The sequence below is a fragment of the Lepidochelys olivacea genome (genome assembly GCF_965140295.1).
Source record: "Lepidochelys olivacea isolate rLepOli2 genome assembly, chromosome: 10".
NCBI classification, from domain to species: domain Eukaryota; kingdom Metazoa; phylum Chordata; order Testudines; family Cheloniidae; genus Lepidochelys; species Lepidochelys olivacea.
The window spans coordinates 66912654-66931375 of NC_140420.1; the positions used below are offsets into that span (position 1 = coordinate 66912654).

The 18722-nt window shown below is 44.9% G+C and overlaps 1 protein-coding gene across 3 annotated transcripts in view; it reads left to right on the top strand.

Moving 5' to 3' along the window:
- PDE8A (phosphodiesterase 8A) overlaps positions 1–18236 on the top strand; it is a 195677-nt gene extending 177441 nt beyond the window's left edge. For all 3 annotated transcript variants that reach the window (XM_084642182.1, XM_084642184.1, XM_084642183.1), the window contains exons 17-22: positions 435–633; positions 4541–4758; positions 5750–5882; positions 15232–15399; positions 16260–16389; positions 17493–18236. In XM_084642182.1, the coding sequence (XP_084498308.1) occupies positions 435–633; positions 4541–4758; positions 5750–5882; positions 15232–15399; positions 16260–16389; positions 17493–17620 (976 nt within the window). In that variant the 3' untranslated portion in view covers positions 17621–18236. The remainder of the gene's footprint in view (positions 1–434; positions 634–4540; positions 4759–5749; positions 5883–15231; positions 15400–16259; positions 16390–17492) is intronic.
- Positions 18237–18722: the final 486 nt, after the last annotated feature.

An 18722-nucleotide genomic window follows, 5' to 3' on the forward strand; every position in this document is an offset into this window, starting at 1 on the left:
AGACTGGAGGGGCATGAGTAGCGCCTCTTCTCCCTGAGCAGCAAGCACTGCATCACCTCTAGTCTCTCTCTACTGCAGGAAGTTTGATGAGCCATGGAATCTTGAGGGTAGGCTGGCGGGGGGGTACAGAGCCCTGAGAGAGGCAGAAGACCCCCTGAAACAAAAATTGCAAATGGATTTACCAGGAGGATAGAACCTGTTCAGTATTTTAATAATTCTCAGGAACTTCCAGAAGTATCAGTCCCAAACATTGTGGTTAGGCGGAAGCTTTCTACAAATCTTGAGTATATTTTTATGAACAGTTGAACTTTTATACTTAATCTGACATATCAACAGTTTAAAAATGCTTTCTCTGCTAGTCTCATTTGCTCTGTCTAGTTTTCCTTCTATCTAACTCATTTGTTTTAAAACTTTCTGTTTGTTTTTCTCTCCAGGCCTTTGGTTTATCTTGGTCTCAAAATGTTTGCTCGCTTTGGAATCTGTGAATTCCTAAACTGTTCAGAATCAACTCTGAGGTCGTGGTTACAAGTTATTGAAGCCAACTACCATTCCTCCAACTCCTATCATAATTCTACTCATTCTGCAGATGTCCTGCATGCCACTGCCTATTTCTTATCCAAAGAAAGGGTAAAGGTAAGTTTAGGGTTATAAGAAATACAGTAGAGGTGGAAAATACATGAGTGGTGGGAACATTAGCAGAAATCAACCCTAATAACTGATATACAGGGCCAGGTCTTCAGCTGATGTAAATCAGCATAGCACTTGTGAAGTCAAGGAAGCTATGTGGATTTACACCAGCTGAGGAGCTGACCTGTATTATATTAGATGAGAAATTATGTCTGGTAGTAGTTTCTAGCACCACAGAGCTGGGCTGTACTTGGAAGGAGGTAGAGAGAGCCTTCTTTTAAAAGAAAACCATCCGTTACAGTCACCCCAGCAGTGTGAAAGTCAAATGGGTGAGCAACATTTTCCCATTGGGAATACACTCTCCAATAGGTCTTTAAAATATAAGCCCATTTAAGGCTGCTTTGCACCACACCATCAGAACAAAGCAGCCTTGTTCCCTGTCTGTCCTTTCCCAGGAGGATCACCCCCATCTAGGGGATACCCAGGTGTCATGGAGAAAGCATAGCAGCTCCAATGCCAAACCTGGCCCTTTGCTATTGCGAACATGAGTGGTGTGGCAGCAAAAAAGGAAACATGTCTGGGGTTTCTTTATGCCCTGTGATCATATTGATCCACTGGGGCCTGTGATTGGGTATGTCTGACAGGGTTTGTGTGGGCCTTAGACGAGCCTGGCTGCATGTGGAGGGAAAGCCAGGCTTAACTGAACGTGAAGATCAGCTGGGCAGGAGCTAGTGACTATGAAGCCAGGATGTTTGCAGCAGAAAGGGGCTGTGGAGAGAGAGTCTGCAGTCACTCTCTGGGGGAACAGAAGAGGTAGGCAGCAGTACAAGGAGGCAGCAAGAAGTCTGAGGGAGAAGACCTTGACTTCCAGTTACAGGGTCCCTGGGCTGGAGCCCAGAGTAGAGGGTGGGCCTGGATTCCCCTACTAGCCACTGAATAAGATGAGGTGAAACCTCCTGAAGTAATGGGTGTAAGGACTGTGAAGCCCAGAGACAGGCGGAAGACCTGCTGCAAGGTCACTGGACTGCAGCTGGGTTGGACTCTTTGTTACACCAGAAGGGGTGGACTAAAGTATAACCTGGCTGGAGGGACAAGTTGCGGGAAGAGAGACCACCACAACAACAGAGCAACTATCAGCAGGGTGCACCTTACAGGGAGACAGCCGCTGTGCCATGTCCAGCCAGCAGAGGTGCTCCTGCGGTGAGAGAATCCTTTACAAGACCATTGGCTGCTAGTGCAATATTTTAGAACTGCTCTAAAATATACTGGGGGAACAGACTGGCATACAGCTGGCCTGGGATCTGGGGAGTGCAAAGGTAAACTACAGCCACACTTACATACACATGCCCTGTGGCTTTGGGTGCTTCTCTGCCACAGCTTTGGACCAAACTTCCTATCCTGAATTGGTCTCCCTGAGCCTATTGTTAGCGGTGGAACCTTGCTCAAAGGGGCATCATTTGTGATTGTAAACAAATTTCTAACCTCTCATTAAAACTGGTGCATGTATTATAACCTGGAGCTGCAGTTCATTAACCTGCTCTCCAGAGGCCAACTCTGAGGCAATATACCCCAAGGAGGAGAGAGAATTTCACTGGAAGTTTTCAATCCTCAAGTTGCCAAAGGTTTGGTTGCCTTCCCGTGAATATCTGTGACAAACAGATGTGATCTGGAATCGTTCCAATGACAAAGAAGTGTGACTGCCCTTCCCTTTTTGAAAAAGTTTTTTATTCATCTGCAGGATGCACAGGAAAAGAAAAATTGTAATAAACAAAAGCAAAGGAGATACTGCATGTATCTGAGCAGTTACAGGCTGCCCAGTTTTGTTAACAGCAATTCAAGCTTAACCTAGTAGAAGAATGCCGGATTCTGACACCCGTACTCACACTGAGTAATATCTTACTCCTTGAATAGACCTATTGGGTCTACATGCCAAGTCATGTGTGAATAAGGGTTGTCACTTTACTGCAGTATTTCTGGGCCAGATTCTTGATTGAGCATTAAGAAAAGTCATATCTGAGCCCCAAAATAATGAAACAGTGTTTGTAGAACTGTGTTTTCAGTGGTGTGCAGTAGGGTTTAGCATGATAGAACTAAGATTAGCAATGTGACATCAATGTATGATGGACTGTAAATTCATCCAAAACTGGACAGAGCATAGCGATCTCATCAAACAAAGGGAATAAGCCTGGGACACATTGCTGTTGCCCCATAGTGTCTATAAGGGACAGTACATAGATAAAGAAAGCATCCTGGATTTCCACCTGGACTGTGTCAGCCCTGGCTACACTGTTCTTCTTCTCGCTGTATGTCCAGGTATCATGAAAGAAGTATTGCAAGCAGGTGCTGGTTTGTTGATCTGAAATTTTGATAATCCAAATAAAGCTGGAGTTTATAAGCTGTTCCTGATGGCCCCAATGTGGTTGGTTTGTTGGTTTCCATAGGTTGCTGATGCAAGTACTAATTAACCTCTACAATTGGTGTGTGTCGTAGAAGGACCCGTTAACGCTAGCAATGCAAGTGGACCTGCTACAACTGAGGGCTTGTCTATATGGCCCTACAGTGTAAGTTGCAGCTCACACTAGAGTGTTGCGCTGTAACTACCCCTGTAGACCCTGCTAGCACCTAATTCATGCTAACATAGTCCTGTTTGAAACCGTGTCCATGCAGGGCAGTTTACAGCACAAAACTTTATTGCACACTGCAGCTCTCACTCCTGTAGTCTGCACACCAGGGCCATATAGACAAACCCCAAGTTAACACATGCTTGTGTCGCTGTCAATAGAACCACATTTAATGGAGTGCATATTTCTTTGGGAAATTGTGGCTTTTTTATGGAGGACTGTTGTATATTGGTGGATAATTCAATGCATTGCTTTGATGGCTAATTTTTAGGACCAAATCCTGAAGTCTCTATTCAGGCTGAACTTCCATTGAAGTAAGAGAACTGAGTGAATTGTAGATACTCACACTTCCCATAAATGCCCAAAATGGGTCAAAGTGACTGCTGTACCATATGAAAGAGGGCAGTGCTGAGAACATGCAGATTTCCTGCTCTCTGCTACTAAAGACCTTCTAAGGCTGAAACAAAAGCTGCACAATTTTAGACATAAAGCACAGTGGATGGTGCATCCCAAGAAGCTTGCAGATGTAAAGAGACCCAAACCCCCCAGCCTTACAGTAGGAAAAAGATCAGAACATATTAACTCCAGAAAATTCAGCCCCAGAGCCAGTGAGAAGGATTGAGGCTCCACCAGAAAATAAGGAATGTCTTGCACCTGGGCCATGGGAATGGGTTCAAAGCATCATTGAGAAAGTAATTATCTCCAGTAGTCAAAATTAACAGAGATAACTATTGCACTGCATAGCCTGCCACTTAGTCAGGCTGCTGGCCCGGCCATGGGACTGAGACTTCTCTTAGACAGGAAAGTACATCTTCACTCATCCTGCAGAACCCATCTGCCATAGCTGATTCTGAACTCAGCAAAAATGGGCCTATAGTACATGATTATTTGTTTGTTTGTTTGTTTGTTTGCCAAAAATGGGCCTGTTTTTTGTCAAAACCGAACTATTTTTGAGCAGCAACAGACCTTTTTCCAGGTCAGAATACTCATTTTTTAGTGAAGGTGGTTTCTGCCATGGCAGAACATGGAATCTCAGTTTTCCAAGTTTGATGCATTTTGTCCAAATTGTGAATAAAGTAAGATCTGGAGGGCACAAAATGTCCAAAAATGTCATGCAAAGTTGCATGAAGCATACAATGAACTTTCCATGGCTCTTTAGAACATCTATCCCTAAGCAATCTGCAGAATCCTGCCTTTTGTCTCTAAGCAGTTCAGTTTAACCTTTAAGGACCAGTGCAGGATTTCTAGTGATTCTTCCAGGAAACCTAAATGTCCCCGGCTTCTCTTTTCAGCAAACTCTGGATCCAATTGATGAGGTTGCTGCTCTCATTGCTGCCACTGTCCATGACGTGGATCACCCAGGAAGAACAAACTCCTTCCTGTGCAATGCGGGGAGTGAACTAGCAATCCTGTACAATGACACCGCGGTGCTAGAGAGCCATCATGCCGCATTGGCTTTCCAGCTCACCACACGGGATGATAAATGCAATATCTTTAAAAACATGGAGAGGTGAGTTGAAAATATGGGACATTTATCAGTCCATTAACCACAATATTCTTATTCTACATATCTTACGGCAACATAAAAAAATGCCAGAGGAAAATCACAGCTTCTGGAGGGTGGAGTTAGCCCCTTGATCGGTTTGCTCATGAAACAATACCGATCTCTCTCATACCGCAGAGAATGCCAAAATCTAAATGATAATGTTGATGATGATGATTTGTATTGCCACAGAACCTAGGAGCCCTAGGCATGGACCAAGACCTCACTGTCCGAGGCACTGCCCAAACACAGAACAAGGAGCTTACAATGTCACTCTCAATATGAACACTTTTCGTTGTTTTTATAGCCTTAAAATAAGGGCGAATCTGGTTGCTTGTAAATTGGTGTCAGTGCCCCTTTTAAAACCCATTTTATGTCATTCTACATCTAGGGTCAAGCAATGGCTGACCTGTGCTCGTAGCTGGGTGGAAAGGGGAGCCCCTTCCCCTCAGCACACCAGACCAGTTGGCAGGTGTAATATGGCTGGCTGATGGCTAAATGTAGAGGCTGCTGCATTTTGGGGTGGGAGCATGGCCATAGCTCCACTCTTCCTACTCATCTAGCTGTGTTAGCAAGAAAGTGATGGGGGAAGCTTGGCTGAAGCAAGACCCTCTGCTAAGTGTGCTGCCAGAACACCATGGGAGGCATGTGCAGACATAGTGTCTCCTGGCAGCGCTGCTGAGGAGTTGGCTTCTCCTCTCCCATCCAGCATGTGCAGCTCTTAGAGAGACAAAACTGTCCCCTATGGTATATAATTCACTGCGCACCACTGTACAAAAGGAATGCATTTGTATAGCACAGATTCAGCTTACCAGCCCCTTCTCTCTGTCTCTCCCTTCCCCTACCCGTCTCTGGTATATTTGCTCTATAGTATTTTTTTCAGAGGGATTCGGTTAGTTTAAGCAAGCAGCCCTTAGTGAATGAGTCCTCATGTCTAATTGTTTCCTTTTTTAAACAGGAATGAATATCGAACCCTACGTCAAGCCATTATTGACATGGTCCTAGCAACAGAAATGACAAAGCACTTTGAGCATGTCAACAAATTTGTCAACAGCATTAATAAACCCTTGGCAGCACTAGAAGAAAATGGGGTAAGTAAAACGACAAATTCTCCTTTAATTAACAGGCAGACAAAAGGGATTTGAGGCACTCGAGCTACTGGTAACAGGATGTACCTAGACCAGAGGTGGGCAAACTACGGCCAGCGGGCCACATCCGGCCTGCGGGACCGTCCTGCCCGGCCCTTGAGCTCCTGGCCGGGGAGGCTAACCCCTGCCCCCCTCCCCCGCAGCCTCGCCTCACCGCACTACACCACCGGCACTCTGGCCCACCGCTTCTGCCAGGCAGCGCGGCAGCGTGGCTGGCTCCAGCGGGGCTGTGAGCTCCTGCTGCTCTGAGCGGCATGGTAAGAGAGCGGGGTGGGGGTGGGGGGTTGGATAAGGGGCAGGGGGTCCCAGGGGCAGTCAGGGGACGGGGTGGTTGGATGGGGCAAAGGTTCGGGGGGGGTTGGTCAGGGGACGGGAGCAGGGGGGTTGGATAGACATGGGAGTCCCAGGAGGCCTGTCAGGGGGCAGGGGTGTGGATAGGGGTCGGGGCAGTCAGGGGACAGGGAGCAGGGGGGGTTGGATAGGGGGTGAGGTCCCGAGGGAGTGGTTAGGGGCGGGGGGGTCCCGGGAGGGGGCAATCAGGGGACAAGGAGCAGGGGGGTTGGATGGGTCGGGCATTCTGAGGGGGGCAGTCAGAGGGCAGATAGGGGGCGGGGGCCAGGCTGTTTGGGGAGGCACAGTTTTCCCTACCCAGCCCTACATACATTTTTGCAACCCCGATGTGGCCCTTGGGCCAAAAAGTTTGCCCACCTCTGACCTAGACAGTATGGTGATTGGCCCACTGGAAATACAGAGAGAGTCTTTCACCTCTAAGTCACTGGTCTGAATGCACAAAAGTCTAGCCCAGTCATCACATTTTTGCAGGTTAATGGGACTAATTTGGACATCACTTACACTGCAATATGGTGATGTTTTCTCAGAGCCAGCAGTGTGTTTGGGACCCATTAATGCATCAGAGTGCTTATAGGAAACAGATTTTCTTGTTAAAAATGGGATGATTCCAGAAAAAGTGAAATGGGTGGTAATCCAAACACCTTTTGGCTACTAACATTTGATGATTGCGTAGTAACCTTTATGACAGCGGTTCTCAGCCAGGGGTCTGTGGCCCCCTGGGGGTCTACAAGCCCTTTCGGGGGGGCCGCAGAGCCCTGCAGCTGAAATCCGGTGCTCTGAGGCCGAGAGCGGCGCGGGGCTGAAGCCGGCACCTCCCCCTTCCCCAGCCGGGAGTGGTGTGGGGCTGAAGGCGGACCCCCATCCCCAAGCCCCCAAAGCCAGGAGTGACGTGGGGCTGAAGCCGGCAAACCTCCCTTCCCCAAGCTAGGAGCAGCAGGGGACTGAAGCCGGGACCCCCAGCACCCCCACCTGCCTGCTGAAGGTGGGAGCTACACTGGGAGCCCCCCTGCCTGTACACAGCCCCTAGCTACCCCCTCCCTGCACCCTGAGCCGTTTTCAAACTTTTTGAACTGAGTCCCCGCTTTGAGTATTTTTTGGTTGTGTCCCCCCGTAGCCCAGACAGGCTGGGTGGCCTCCTGAGTGAGTCAGGGGGTGTAGGTGGCACTGCTTCCCTGGACCCTGCTGTGCGGAGGTGGCTCGAGCCCTGACAGCCCTTGCCCCGCCCAAAATAGAAGTAAAACTATGCCTATGCCCCAGGATCCCCTTCCACACCCCCCCGGCCTGGAGCCCCTGCTTTATGAGATATAGTGTGGGTCCCCCTCCAGCACCCAGAGGAGATGGCAAGTGTCCCTTCTGGAAAGATGGCAAGTGTCCCATCATCACAGTTGGCAGTGACTGGTATCACTGTTGGCCTTTTCTGCAAAGGGGCCAAGGACCAGGGCCGGATTTCCCATTAGGCACAGTGGGCATGTGCCATGGGGCGCCAGCATTCTAGGGGCACCTAAAATTTCAAATTTTGCTGCTCCCGGGTCCCAGCAGTGGGTGGGGCCTGTTGAGGGGGAGACAGCCCCATGTAGCCCAGCTGAAGTGCTCCTCACTCAGCCCGACGGACAGAGTGGGGCCAATGAGTGCGGCCCGGGGGCATGACTTGGGAGAGTGGGTCTCTGGGGGGGGGCTTGGCGGGGGGGGACTCCAGGCGGTGAGGGGGTGCGGGGTGCTGGGCAGTGGGGGATCTGTGTGGGGCACTGGGAAGTTGTAGTGGGGCTGTGTGAGGGTGCTGGGCAGTTGGGGTTCTGTGAGCAGCGGAGTACCTAAAAGTTAAAAGTGTCGGGGTACCACCACTGCCTGCAGCGGTTAGGAGCTCTGAGACGCTGTGGGCAGCAGGGACCCCCAGAGCTCCAAGTTGCTGTGGGCAGCAAGGTAACCCTGCTGCTCCGAGCTGCCGCAGGCGGTGGGGTGGGGCTCTGAGCCCCTGCACCTAGGGGCGCCCAAGGTGTAAATCTGGCCCTGCCAAGGACTGAGTGGGAACAGAGATTGAATTACATTCTTAAGAGTTGGATGCTCAGGGTCAGGATGTGGGCCCATTGTGGAGCAGTGTGGGGATGTGTATGCTGAGCTGACCACATGGCACGTGCTCTGTAGATAAAAGACAGCCGTTTTCAGTGCTGTCAGTCTGGCAGCAGTGTTGAGTCTTTTAAAGATTTTTTTTAAAAGAAAGTGGGCAGAAGATACGATTGTGGCATTGAGTATCATATAGGCACAATCAGTAGCCAACTAGAATCCTGTGGACTCTACAAAATTGCCTGTTAGGAAATCATTCTTTAAAAAACAAAAACAAACAAACCAGTCTGAATAACAGCTGCAGCTAGTCGTTCTGTTGCCAGGGTGTGCGGAGTGCAATTTTGTTGGAATGGTTTTTGCAAAGAGAAGAGTTTCAAAAGCTCTTATATCAAAGTTTATACCCCAACAGCACAGCTGGCAAAGCCCCATTACAGTAGCTGAAATGGTTTTAAACATGTTTTCCTGATGTAGTCAGAGCAGTTTTTATAAAGCCGTAGCTGTGACCTCTGTGCTGAACAGTGGGTGCAGTGCTTCTGTGGCATAAGAGATTAGTCTGCAGAAGAGAAGAATGGGGGGATTTGATAGCTGCTTTCAACTACCTGAGAGGTAGTTCCAGAGAGGATGGTTCTAGACTATTCTCAGTGGTGGAAGAGGACAGGACAAGGAGTAATGGTCTCAAGTTGCAGTGGGGGAGGTTTAGGTTGGATATTAGGAAAAACTTTTTCACTAGGAGGGTGGTGAAACACTGGAATGCGTTGCCTAGGGAGGTGGTGGAATCTCCTTCCTTAGAAGTTTTTAAGGTCAGGCTTGACAAAGCCTTGGCTGGGATGATATAATTGGGGATGGGTCCTGCTTTTGAGCAGGGGGTTGGACTAGATGACCTCCTGAGGTCCCTTCCAACCCTGATATTCTATGATTAGGGGAGACACAGGTCTGGTATTCACCCATATGCTATCTGTACAGTCATGCTCTCTCTCAAGGTATTTGGAGCAAGGGGGAAGAGAGCAAGCTTTGTCATGTGGGAGTTAGCTCTGCTCTTGGCATCCTAATGATGCAAATGGAACTGGGTGAATTTTTAGTGTGAAGCCAAAGTCTCTGTAGTATACTGCTGTCCTGAATAAAGCAGGAGAAATGCTGGTAAATCGGTATTATTCCCAGCCAGCTTACTCCGATCAATGGTGGGCTTGATCCGTTTCCTACTGAAGTCATAGAAAGACACCTAGTGATTTCAGTGGGCATTGGATCAGGCCTTATGTACTTAACAAGTTGACTGTCCATGAGCCATGTGTATCAAGATGCCTGTCTCCTGCTACCAGACCCAAGAAAAGAACAAAACTAGCTCACAGATGTATCTCAAGGGGGCCAAGTTCACATAATTTTGTGTATTTAGTTTGATCATTTCAGTAACTAAATATTTTGTAATATGGCTGCTTCTATAGATATATCACACACACAAACTGCATTAGAAGAACATTATTAAGGTTGCAAAGTCAAGTATTCAAAAGTTAAGAACTACCAGAATGCCATGACATGTACAACCTGAATTCACACATGCGACCCTTTTACGCTGTGATATGGTCTTTATTTACATAATCACATACTGGTGGGGTTTTTTCATCCAATTAGTGTTCCTCCACCACCGGGCTCCTGGTCCTAGCCTCTTTGCCCAGCCAGTCTCAATTCTTCCCTCACCCCGCATCCTGTCTCCTCATAAGATTTATCTTCCCTCGCTGCTCACTTGTTTTCACTCCATCACTGGTTCTCAGTCCCAGTTTCCTTGCCCAACCAGTTCCAATCTCCTCTGCCCTACCGTAGCTCCCAGTCCAATCGCCTTGTTCAGCGAGTCCCAGTCTCCCCCATAAACTCCCTGTCCCAGTTTCCCTCTCCCTCAACCTGCAGTCCCAAGCATAAACACCCTGGATCTTGTCCAAGCATAACCTGCCTACCCGATCCCAGACCTGGCTCTTGTCCACTCTGCATTTAAATCATGCAGCTTTCTCCTCTGCACGGCCCAGCAGGGGTGAGGAGTTGGGGTGTCATTGATAGCAGGGGAGAGGCAGGCTCCCTGCTGTCAGCTCTGGACTTGGATTTGGCATGGCCCAGAGCAGCCAGGAACTTCAATTACAAGGAAAGACCTGCTCAGCCCTAGGCTGGAGCAAGATCAGCGTAGACGGAGTCTGTGAGGAATTAAGCTGTGAAGCTCTAGCAAGTCTCTACTGAGCTTGTGTGAACAGTGATTTTTTTCAAATGCTTACAACTTGGCCAAATTTGGGCGGATTTTCACAGGGATGGCAAAGGCATATCCTTGACTCAAAGGCCACCTCTTGCCAAATTTCAAATCCCTGCTCCAAAGCATGGGGGAACTAGAGCTTCTCAAAGAAAAGGTTGCCAGAATTTTTGAATACTGGCAAAACCAACATTTTTTTCCTTTACCTTGTTTTTAGAAATGGCTGGAATTTTCCAAAACATTTCAGCCTGAACCATACACCAGCTAGGAAATATTTCAGACCAAACGATTAAAGTTTGGCAAAGTTACAAGCAACTGAAAACACAGGGTCTTATAATAGATAGCGTCAGGCAATCTTAATAATGGGCAGCAGTACCAGCCCAGGCTAAAATTATATCTTTAAACTATCAAACAGTCTCTCTTCCATTTTGCCTTTTTTGTAATTTATTTAGTAATTTATGTTTTGCACAGTGTTTTTTATCAGAACTTATATTTTACTTAGGAACTGTGGTAAGAAATAATCAAACTCTCTTTAATTGTTTTTATTTGGAAAATGCTGATAGATACTTTAATAGACATATATGGCCAGTAAAACCGATAGAGAATTTTTAGGCTAAAACCCAATCTATTCAATTCCAGGAATTTAATGAACATGAAAAAATAACTTCCATAGACTTTATGGCCAGAAGGGACCATCGTGATCATCTAGTCTTAGTTCTTGCACATTGCAGGCCAGAGAAACTTGCCCACCCACTCCTGTAATATACCCAGAACCTCTGGCAGAGTTACAGAAGTCAAAACAGTCAAAACTTTTGATAAAAGAAGCATCAAGCTGCAAAAACACACTTCTGCAAATTGTTGTACAGCACAGACTAGATACTGAATATTATTTTGTTCCTCCAGTAAAGGGATTATTAACATGTTTTGGGTAATTGCGGAGTATTTTTGGATAATAAAGGTAATTATAAGTAGTGCTTGGAACATAGGATCCTTTTGACACTACAAATAAAAAGATAAAGAATTTTTAAAATAATAACACAACCCCCAAGTGGATGTTAAATAAACACCTGTGAAATATAAGCCAGGCCCTTTATCTGTTAGGCTACACAATGTCCAGGTGTTATATTAGCTTAGCATCCACGAATGCAACAGAAATGTAATGAGGTTAAGGGCTAGTCTGAGGTTTTCAAGCTGCTCTGAGAAAGGAAAGTGTAGCGCACAGCTGCACGGTCCCGGGAGCAGAACAGAGTACGAACGGACTCGACAGTCACAATTCCTCCCAGGCTGCTGCTCCTTTGCTCTGAGGAGGAGTAAAGTACTTCACACCTCTGCATGGAGCAGCTTATTCCTTCCTGTGAGCCTCGCCCAGCAGCAAGGAGGGCAGAGCTAGGGCTCCACTTCACTCACCGCTTCTGCAGCGACAGTCACAGTCTGAGCTGGGAAGAAAGTTGTCTGGGTGGGGGGAAGGGGCTTACAATATCACACACCTCTGTGAGATCAAATGGCAGCAGTGACAAGCCCTACACACATACAGGTTAGACTGAGGTCAAACCAAGTCTAAATGCTGCCCTAGCTTACATCCTGTGCAGCCTCATTGATTTCAGGGGCAAAACCTGTGCCAAAGGGTCTGGTCTCATTCCTAGCAGTTTGACCTGCATGCACATTTTCTGGAGAAAAATAGGGCTTAATCAGCTGTTTTACTTAAATAATCAAATCAAAGTGTTTCCCTCATTCAAGCTGTGCATTTCTCCATCCTGCAGACTCCTGTAAAAACATTTGCGATGTTTGAGTGGGTAAAACCACTCATGTGCAGGGCTTGTTATTGGCAGGACACTACACTCCAGCAGATCTTCTCTTGAGTTTGGTCCTGTATTTGGTAGCAATGGCAGCGTGATTCTCTGAGCTTGGCTTTGGATCACAGCTGTGACTCAAGGGAATGTTTGTTGGCGAGCTGCCAACTGTTTGTTCCATATGGGACAGTTCCCCTTTTGTAGTCCTTTCTGTACGTGTTTGTTCAATGGGCCATGATGAGAACTTGTTAGGTTTGCTTCCTGTCTTCTTTTGTGTCATAAACTGACAAAATCCATCTCAGCTCCAGCATCCTTTATCCTCCTATTTCCCTTTATGATGTCACTTAAGCTTGTGACAGGAAGCCTAGATCTAGCCTGCAGAGACACCTCTGTTCTCTCAGCAGGACGCTGGAACTGAGCTCTGTTAGCAGAATCTATTCCCAAGACAGCCGCATCCTCTGAGTAGAACCATAGCTTTGGTTTGGACAGGTTCTAGATCATAGAAGCAAAAATCCTTTCTCAGCTCCTGGAGATGTACCTATTGATCTCTGCTGTCATTTACTGAATGATCTCTAATCGTTTTCAGGAGTTAACATTTTTTTAAAAGCACCAGTGTCTAATTTGGTTTTGTTGTGGTTTATCAGTGTGGCCCTGCAGGAAGAACTTTCTTCCCTGTAATTAACAATGTGCACTAGTAAAAGATCAGAACAGTGGGAAATTCAGATTTCACCCTGGCTGACCTCAACATGGTGTTTACTTTTGTGCAATGGAGTGTGGAATTCTGCCTAGTTGGTACCTCTTGTACAAATAGATGTAGGAGCTGGCTGAATTATTAGTGTTTAATTGTCACAATTACCATAATGCTAGAAGCCCCAGGAGTGGACCAGAACCCCATTGTGTTAGGCACTGTGCAAACATAGAAAAAAAGATGGTCCCTGCTCCAGAGAGCTTACAATCAAAATATAAGGTAAGATATAACAGATGGATGCAGATAGACAGAGAAGTAGAAGGAAACAATGTTGGTCAACATGATAGGCTATCGTCTTAGCACACTAGCAGCCTAGCCATTGTCAAGTATTTTGTAGGCATCTCAGCAAAGGAGAGAATTAAAGAGGGATGTGAAGGAAGATGTGCTACCATGCTTCACATTTGCATTCCTCACAAAGGACCTCATCCAACTCCAGCTGAAGTCAATGGCAGTTTTTCCACTCACTTCAGCAGGGGTTGGAGTGGGCCCAAAGTAGAGTTAGATCAGTGAAGGAACAGCTGAAGTGACTACTCCATATGCAGCAGCCACACTTTGTGTTTAAAGATCAATGGAGATCAAATGAGGGCAAGGTACAAAATTAGGAAAACAGAACAAAAGCTTGTTTCTTGGGAGACATGGTGGACAAGTGAATCTGACTCTGGCCTAGGACCTATGATAACTTGGTTCTATTCCCAGTTCTGCTGTGTCACCTTGGGCAAGTCACTTCACCTTTCTGAGCCTTAATTTCCCCAGCTATCAATGGAAAATACTGTGACGTCCCTTCCTTTGTGAAGCACTTGGAGATTTATGCATGGGAAGTGATAGCTAAATATTATTATTATTATTATTGATGGCACGACATTTTAATCCATTATCCGCAGCTAACCCAGGGTACGTCTACACTGCAAAAAATAAAAAAGACCCACAACGGTGAGTCTCAGAACCTGAGTTAACTGACATGGGCTAGCGTTACAGGGCTAAACATTGCAATGTAGACGTTTGGGCTCCAGACAAAGCCTGAAGGTCTACACTGCTATTTTTAGCCCAGCAGTGCCAGCCCAAGTCAGTTGACCTGGGCTCTGAGATTCACTGCTGCGAGTATTTTTTTTTTTTTTTTTTGCAGTGTAGACTTACCACCAGGCAACAGCTCAAGCTATGCTGTGCTCTTTTAGGTGGATTTTTAGGCATCTCAGCCTTGATACCCTACTCTTAGAAACAATTTTAATCAGAGCTCCACAGTAAAGGTAGCTTCAGCCCCAGCTCATAAAAGGCCGAACCAGTCTTGCAGCTGTCAATTGTGTGAACTGTCCCACAGGACAGAAACATACATAGTGCAGGCTATGCACATATTCCAAGCAAGTGTCCCTTAGCCACTCTTGCCGTAACTGCAGGGTAGGAAAAAGCTAATCAAAAGCAGCATTTCTTAATTAATTTATCTGATAGCGATGAAATCAAAAAGCAGATAATTTGCATTATTGGCCAAGCAAGCCAGGGACTGGAGGGCTGACTGGAGGGAGGCGGAAGGTGCATGGGATGGGAAGTGGGAGCTGGCCCCTGGGCTCAGTACTGCTGTCACCGTAGTTTGTACTCATGATAATGAGACCTGCTAGCACTGAACGGGCATGCATCTAATCCTCGCCTTTTCCTAAACAGTTGGTTGCTCCACTGCTAACATGTAACTCTGTGTGTTTTTGTGGAGGTTTTTTCAATTATCATCTTAATCCTGCAATGGAAAATGATATACATCTGTCTATGTAGTTACATGGCCTTTGTACTATCTGCACATTAATGAATTTATCCTCACAGCACTCCTGAGATGGGACTGGAGCCACAGAGAGACTCAGTGACTTATCCAAGCTCACATACTAGGTCTGTGACAGTGCCAGGAATGGAACCTAGAGCTCCAGAGTCCCAGTCCAGTGCCTTAACCACACAACCATCCTTCCTCTTGATTTGATGCATTTGAGCACCCGGAATTGTCTTCAGTGAAGCATGAAAGGAATGCAGGACTGGGTCCCTGTGGTATACACTGGAAACATTCGTGAAGTAGAAAATGTTTTAATGTCTGTTTACAGAAAATGCTGATTTGTTGTTTTTAATTTTGAAATGTTGCAGAGTAATAATGGTGATGGAGATTCAGTCAAAAACGTTCTCACGTCTCCTGAAAATCGCATACTTATCAAACGTATGTTGATAAAGTGCGCTGACATTTCCAATCCATGCAGACCTCTAGAGCAGTGCATTGAGTGGGCTGGTCGCATCTCTGAGGAGTACTTTGCACAGGTAAGATAGCTGGAGAAGGCTAGAAATTCTACCTGAGCACTTCTTTTGATAGGATGGGAGGAATCAGTAAACTGACTCTACTTATATCCAAACAAGATCTTAAGGCTACACTATTAATTTGTTTATATTTTATATTAGTTGCTCACCAATATACATTAACGCAGGGCCCCATATCTGTGAACATATGGAAGCTGACTGCACTGCAGTATAATCTGAAAAAAATTAAGTTTCTAGATTCTTCAATTTGCAATTTGTTTTGCCTAAAAATGCACTCCATTCGTGGCTTGTGGAGGAAAAGGGCCTTATGCGGGGCTCTATCTCATGGATATTATGATAGAGTACAAGTGTTAGTGAGGGAGCACATAAGGAGACAGCAAGGAATAAAGTCATGTTGGAGCAAGCCCTTAGGAGGCTGAGGTTTTGGTGGGGATTGTCTGGTCTTCTGTCATTACAGAATTGAGGCCTGTGTTCCTCAGAAGTAAAAGAAATGTTTTGTAAGATATTTTCCTGCCTTATGGTAAGTTTGAAACTCCATTTCTGGTGGAGACTGGCAATTATGGAGCATCTTTGGCTCCAAAACAGTCATAGTTTTAAAAAAAAGTTTCAAAGTGCCACAAAACTAGCTTTGTGTATAGATCTGGAAGGTGGTAACTGTGTCACTTTGTGGGAGCCAATAGGAGGCATTGTTCAGTGTTCTGTTGCTCCTGAACATATACGTGATTAGATTGAGTCTGTTCATACGATGCTACTCCTTTTATTAAGCAGCTGCATGCACTAGTTGGTGGCCAGCAGTCTGCTGCTAGCAGGAGTTCACTTGTATAACTTGTCAGCCAAATAATCACAAAATCTTTTCTTTGCAGACTGATGAAGAAAAAAGACAGAGTTTACCTGTGGTGATGCCTGTTTTTGACAGAAATACTTGTAGCATCCCCAAATCCCAAATATCCTTCATTGATTACTTCATCACAGATATGTTTGATGCTTGGGATGGTAAGCAAGCTTCTACAATATATTTTGTATCATAAGCCTTTGAGAGTACTATGAGATAAAACTGCTGCATTGTGACTCCAATGGAAAAAAAATATGGAAATTTGCTACATTTCAAGTAAACCCAATAGCTTAATTAATGCTAACATGTATTTTGACATTGCTATGAATAATTCTTATGACTTCATTTAATAGGTGAACTTCAGGCAAAATTTAGTTTCTTCTCAGTTATTAAATGGCTAGCTTGCTTTCCATAAAGGAACAGGGCATGTTAAGTGAGCTCACTTTGTTACCACACTATGCATATTCACCTGACCCACATATTTTTTTGAATTATTTTTAACAATTTTCTAATGCTTGAAAATGCTATAGAAAAAACAGGTTGAATTCCTTTTGAGAACTGCTTACAGTATATCAACCATTTCTTCTCCATTGCTGTCATTAGTGATTAAAAGTAGTCAGAATTATGACACACTCAGGGCATGTCTACACTTACCTCCGGAGCGATCGATCCAGCAGGGGTCAATTTATCGCGACTAGTGAAGACACGATAAATCAACTGCCGAGCGCTCTCCCGTTGACTCCAGTACCCCACCGGAGCGAGAGGCGCTGGTGGAATCAACGGGGGAGCGTCAGCAGTCAACTTACCACAGTGAAGACACCGTGGTAAGTAGATCTAAGTACTTCGACTTCAGCTACGTTATTCATGTAGCTGAAATTGTGTAACTTAGATCGATTCCCCCTTCCCCCCCCCCCCCCGGCGTAGATCAGGCCTCATAAATGGCAAATCAGCTGTGCATGTAACTGGAATTTTATTAAGCATAATAGTTACAGTCACAGTAACTATGTCCTTGATAGAAAATTGGTGCTTTCCTGATTGCAATACAATTGCTAAATATACTTATAGTATTGTTGTAACTCTCCTGGGAAGATGCAGAAGTAATGATGAGAGCTTAAGACAAGAACCATTTCAATATCAATGTAACAGATTTAAACCATCCCACTTAATACAGTTCCTCACATATTTCAAATTATATTTAAGCAAGTAGAATCATGGAACCATTTCAGTTCTGCTGGCTGACTACATTGTGTCTTTTCTTTCCTAGCATTTGCAGACCTACCAAATTTGCTGCAGCATCTGGACAATAACTTTAAATACTGGAAAGGTCTAGATGACAAAAAGCTACGGAGCGTTCGACCACCACCTGAAGAGCAATTAGACCACAGAGTGTAACTTACCTGTCCAGATGCCTATTTACTCAAGCTCACTTTTGTTCATGTGATTTCAAATTAGTTTTGATCCCTTCAGTATTACAGTAAGGCTAACCCATGTGCTTATGGACCTTTCACATTCAAGAGAACATGAGGTCAGCAGCTGACTCCTGCAAACTGCCGTGTATGGACTCAAATGAAATGAACTTATCAAGCTGAATTACACTGGATTGCTGCAGTACCTGTACTGAAGAGGGTCTACTAGTGAACATATTTTTGCATTATCTTCATACCAGTACGTGAAGCTTGAAGATATCCTCATGAAAAGGGGTGTCCTATAGAAGATTTTGCTTAGTCCTCAAATCTGCAAGTGAAGGAGAAGTATCTGTTAATAGTGACTCACAGCTTTTATGAGAAAGCTCCATGCTTTTTATAAGCACTTAAGAACAGTTACATATACCAGTCGGACATTTAAAATGCAACTCTTCATGAAGGAGTTTTTGATCTATGAAAAATAGATGTACTCTATTTTTTCACATCACAGAAGGTGCAATCATTCACTTCTGAGCACTACTGAAAGTGAGTTCTCTTAAAGAAATTTAGTAGCAAATGTAAAAAATAACACAAGAATTTTTGAAGTTGATCGTTAGCATCTATTATTAAAATATGTTTTATTTATTTTGTTAGATGTTCAATATTTTCTATGAATTTATAAATACTTAAAAGCCAAAGCCAACTTTAGATGCATTACAAATTTACATGATTCATACTCATCAATATACATTTAATTGATGTACAGACCTTTTATTTTCATAATTCAAATACAAAATACTATACAATGACACATTTTTATTGCACTGTAAGGATAGATGTGTATGTTTAAATATTGTCTGATTTTATGTTAATTAAAATAAGTTTTATTAAAAGGTCTCACTGGAGAGTAGTAAAATAAACAAGAAATGCATACTGTATAAGCACCAGAACTCCAGCAGTTCTCTCTCACTCCCTACTAGTGACCACAAGATCTTCCCAAAGTTGCTATTCTTGGTAAAATAATAATAATAATAATAATAATAAGTTGGGATGTTAATTTTTTTTTCTTCCCTGTAATTTTCTAATTAAAA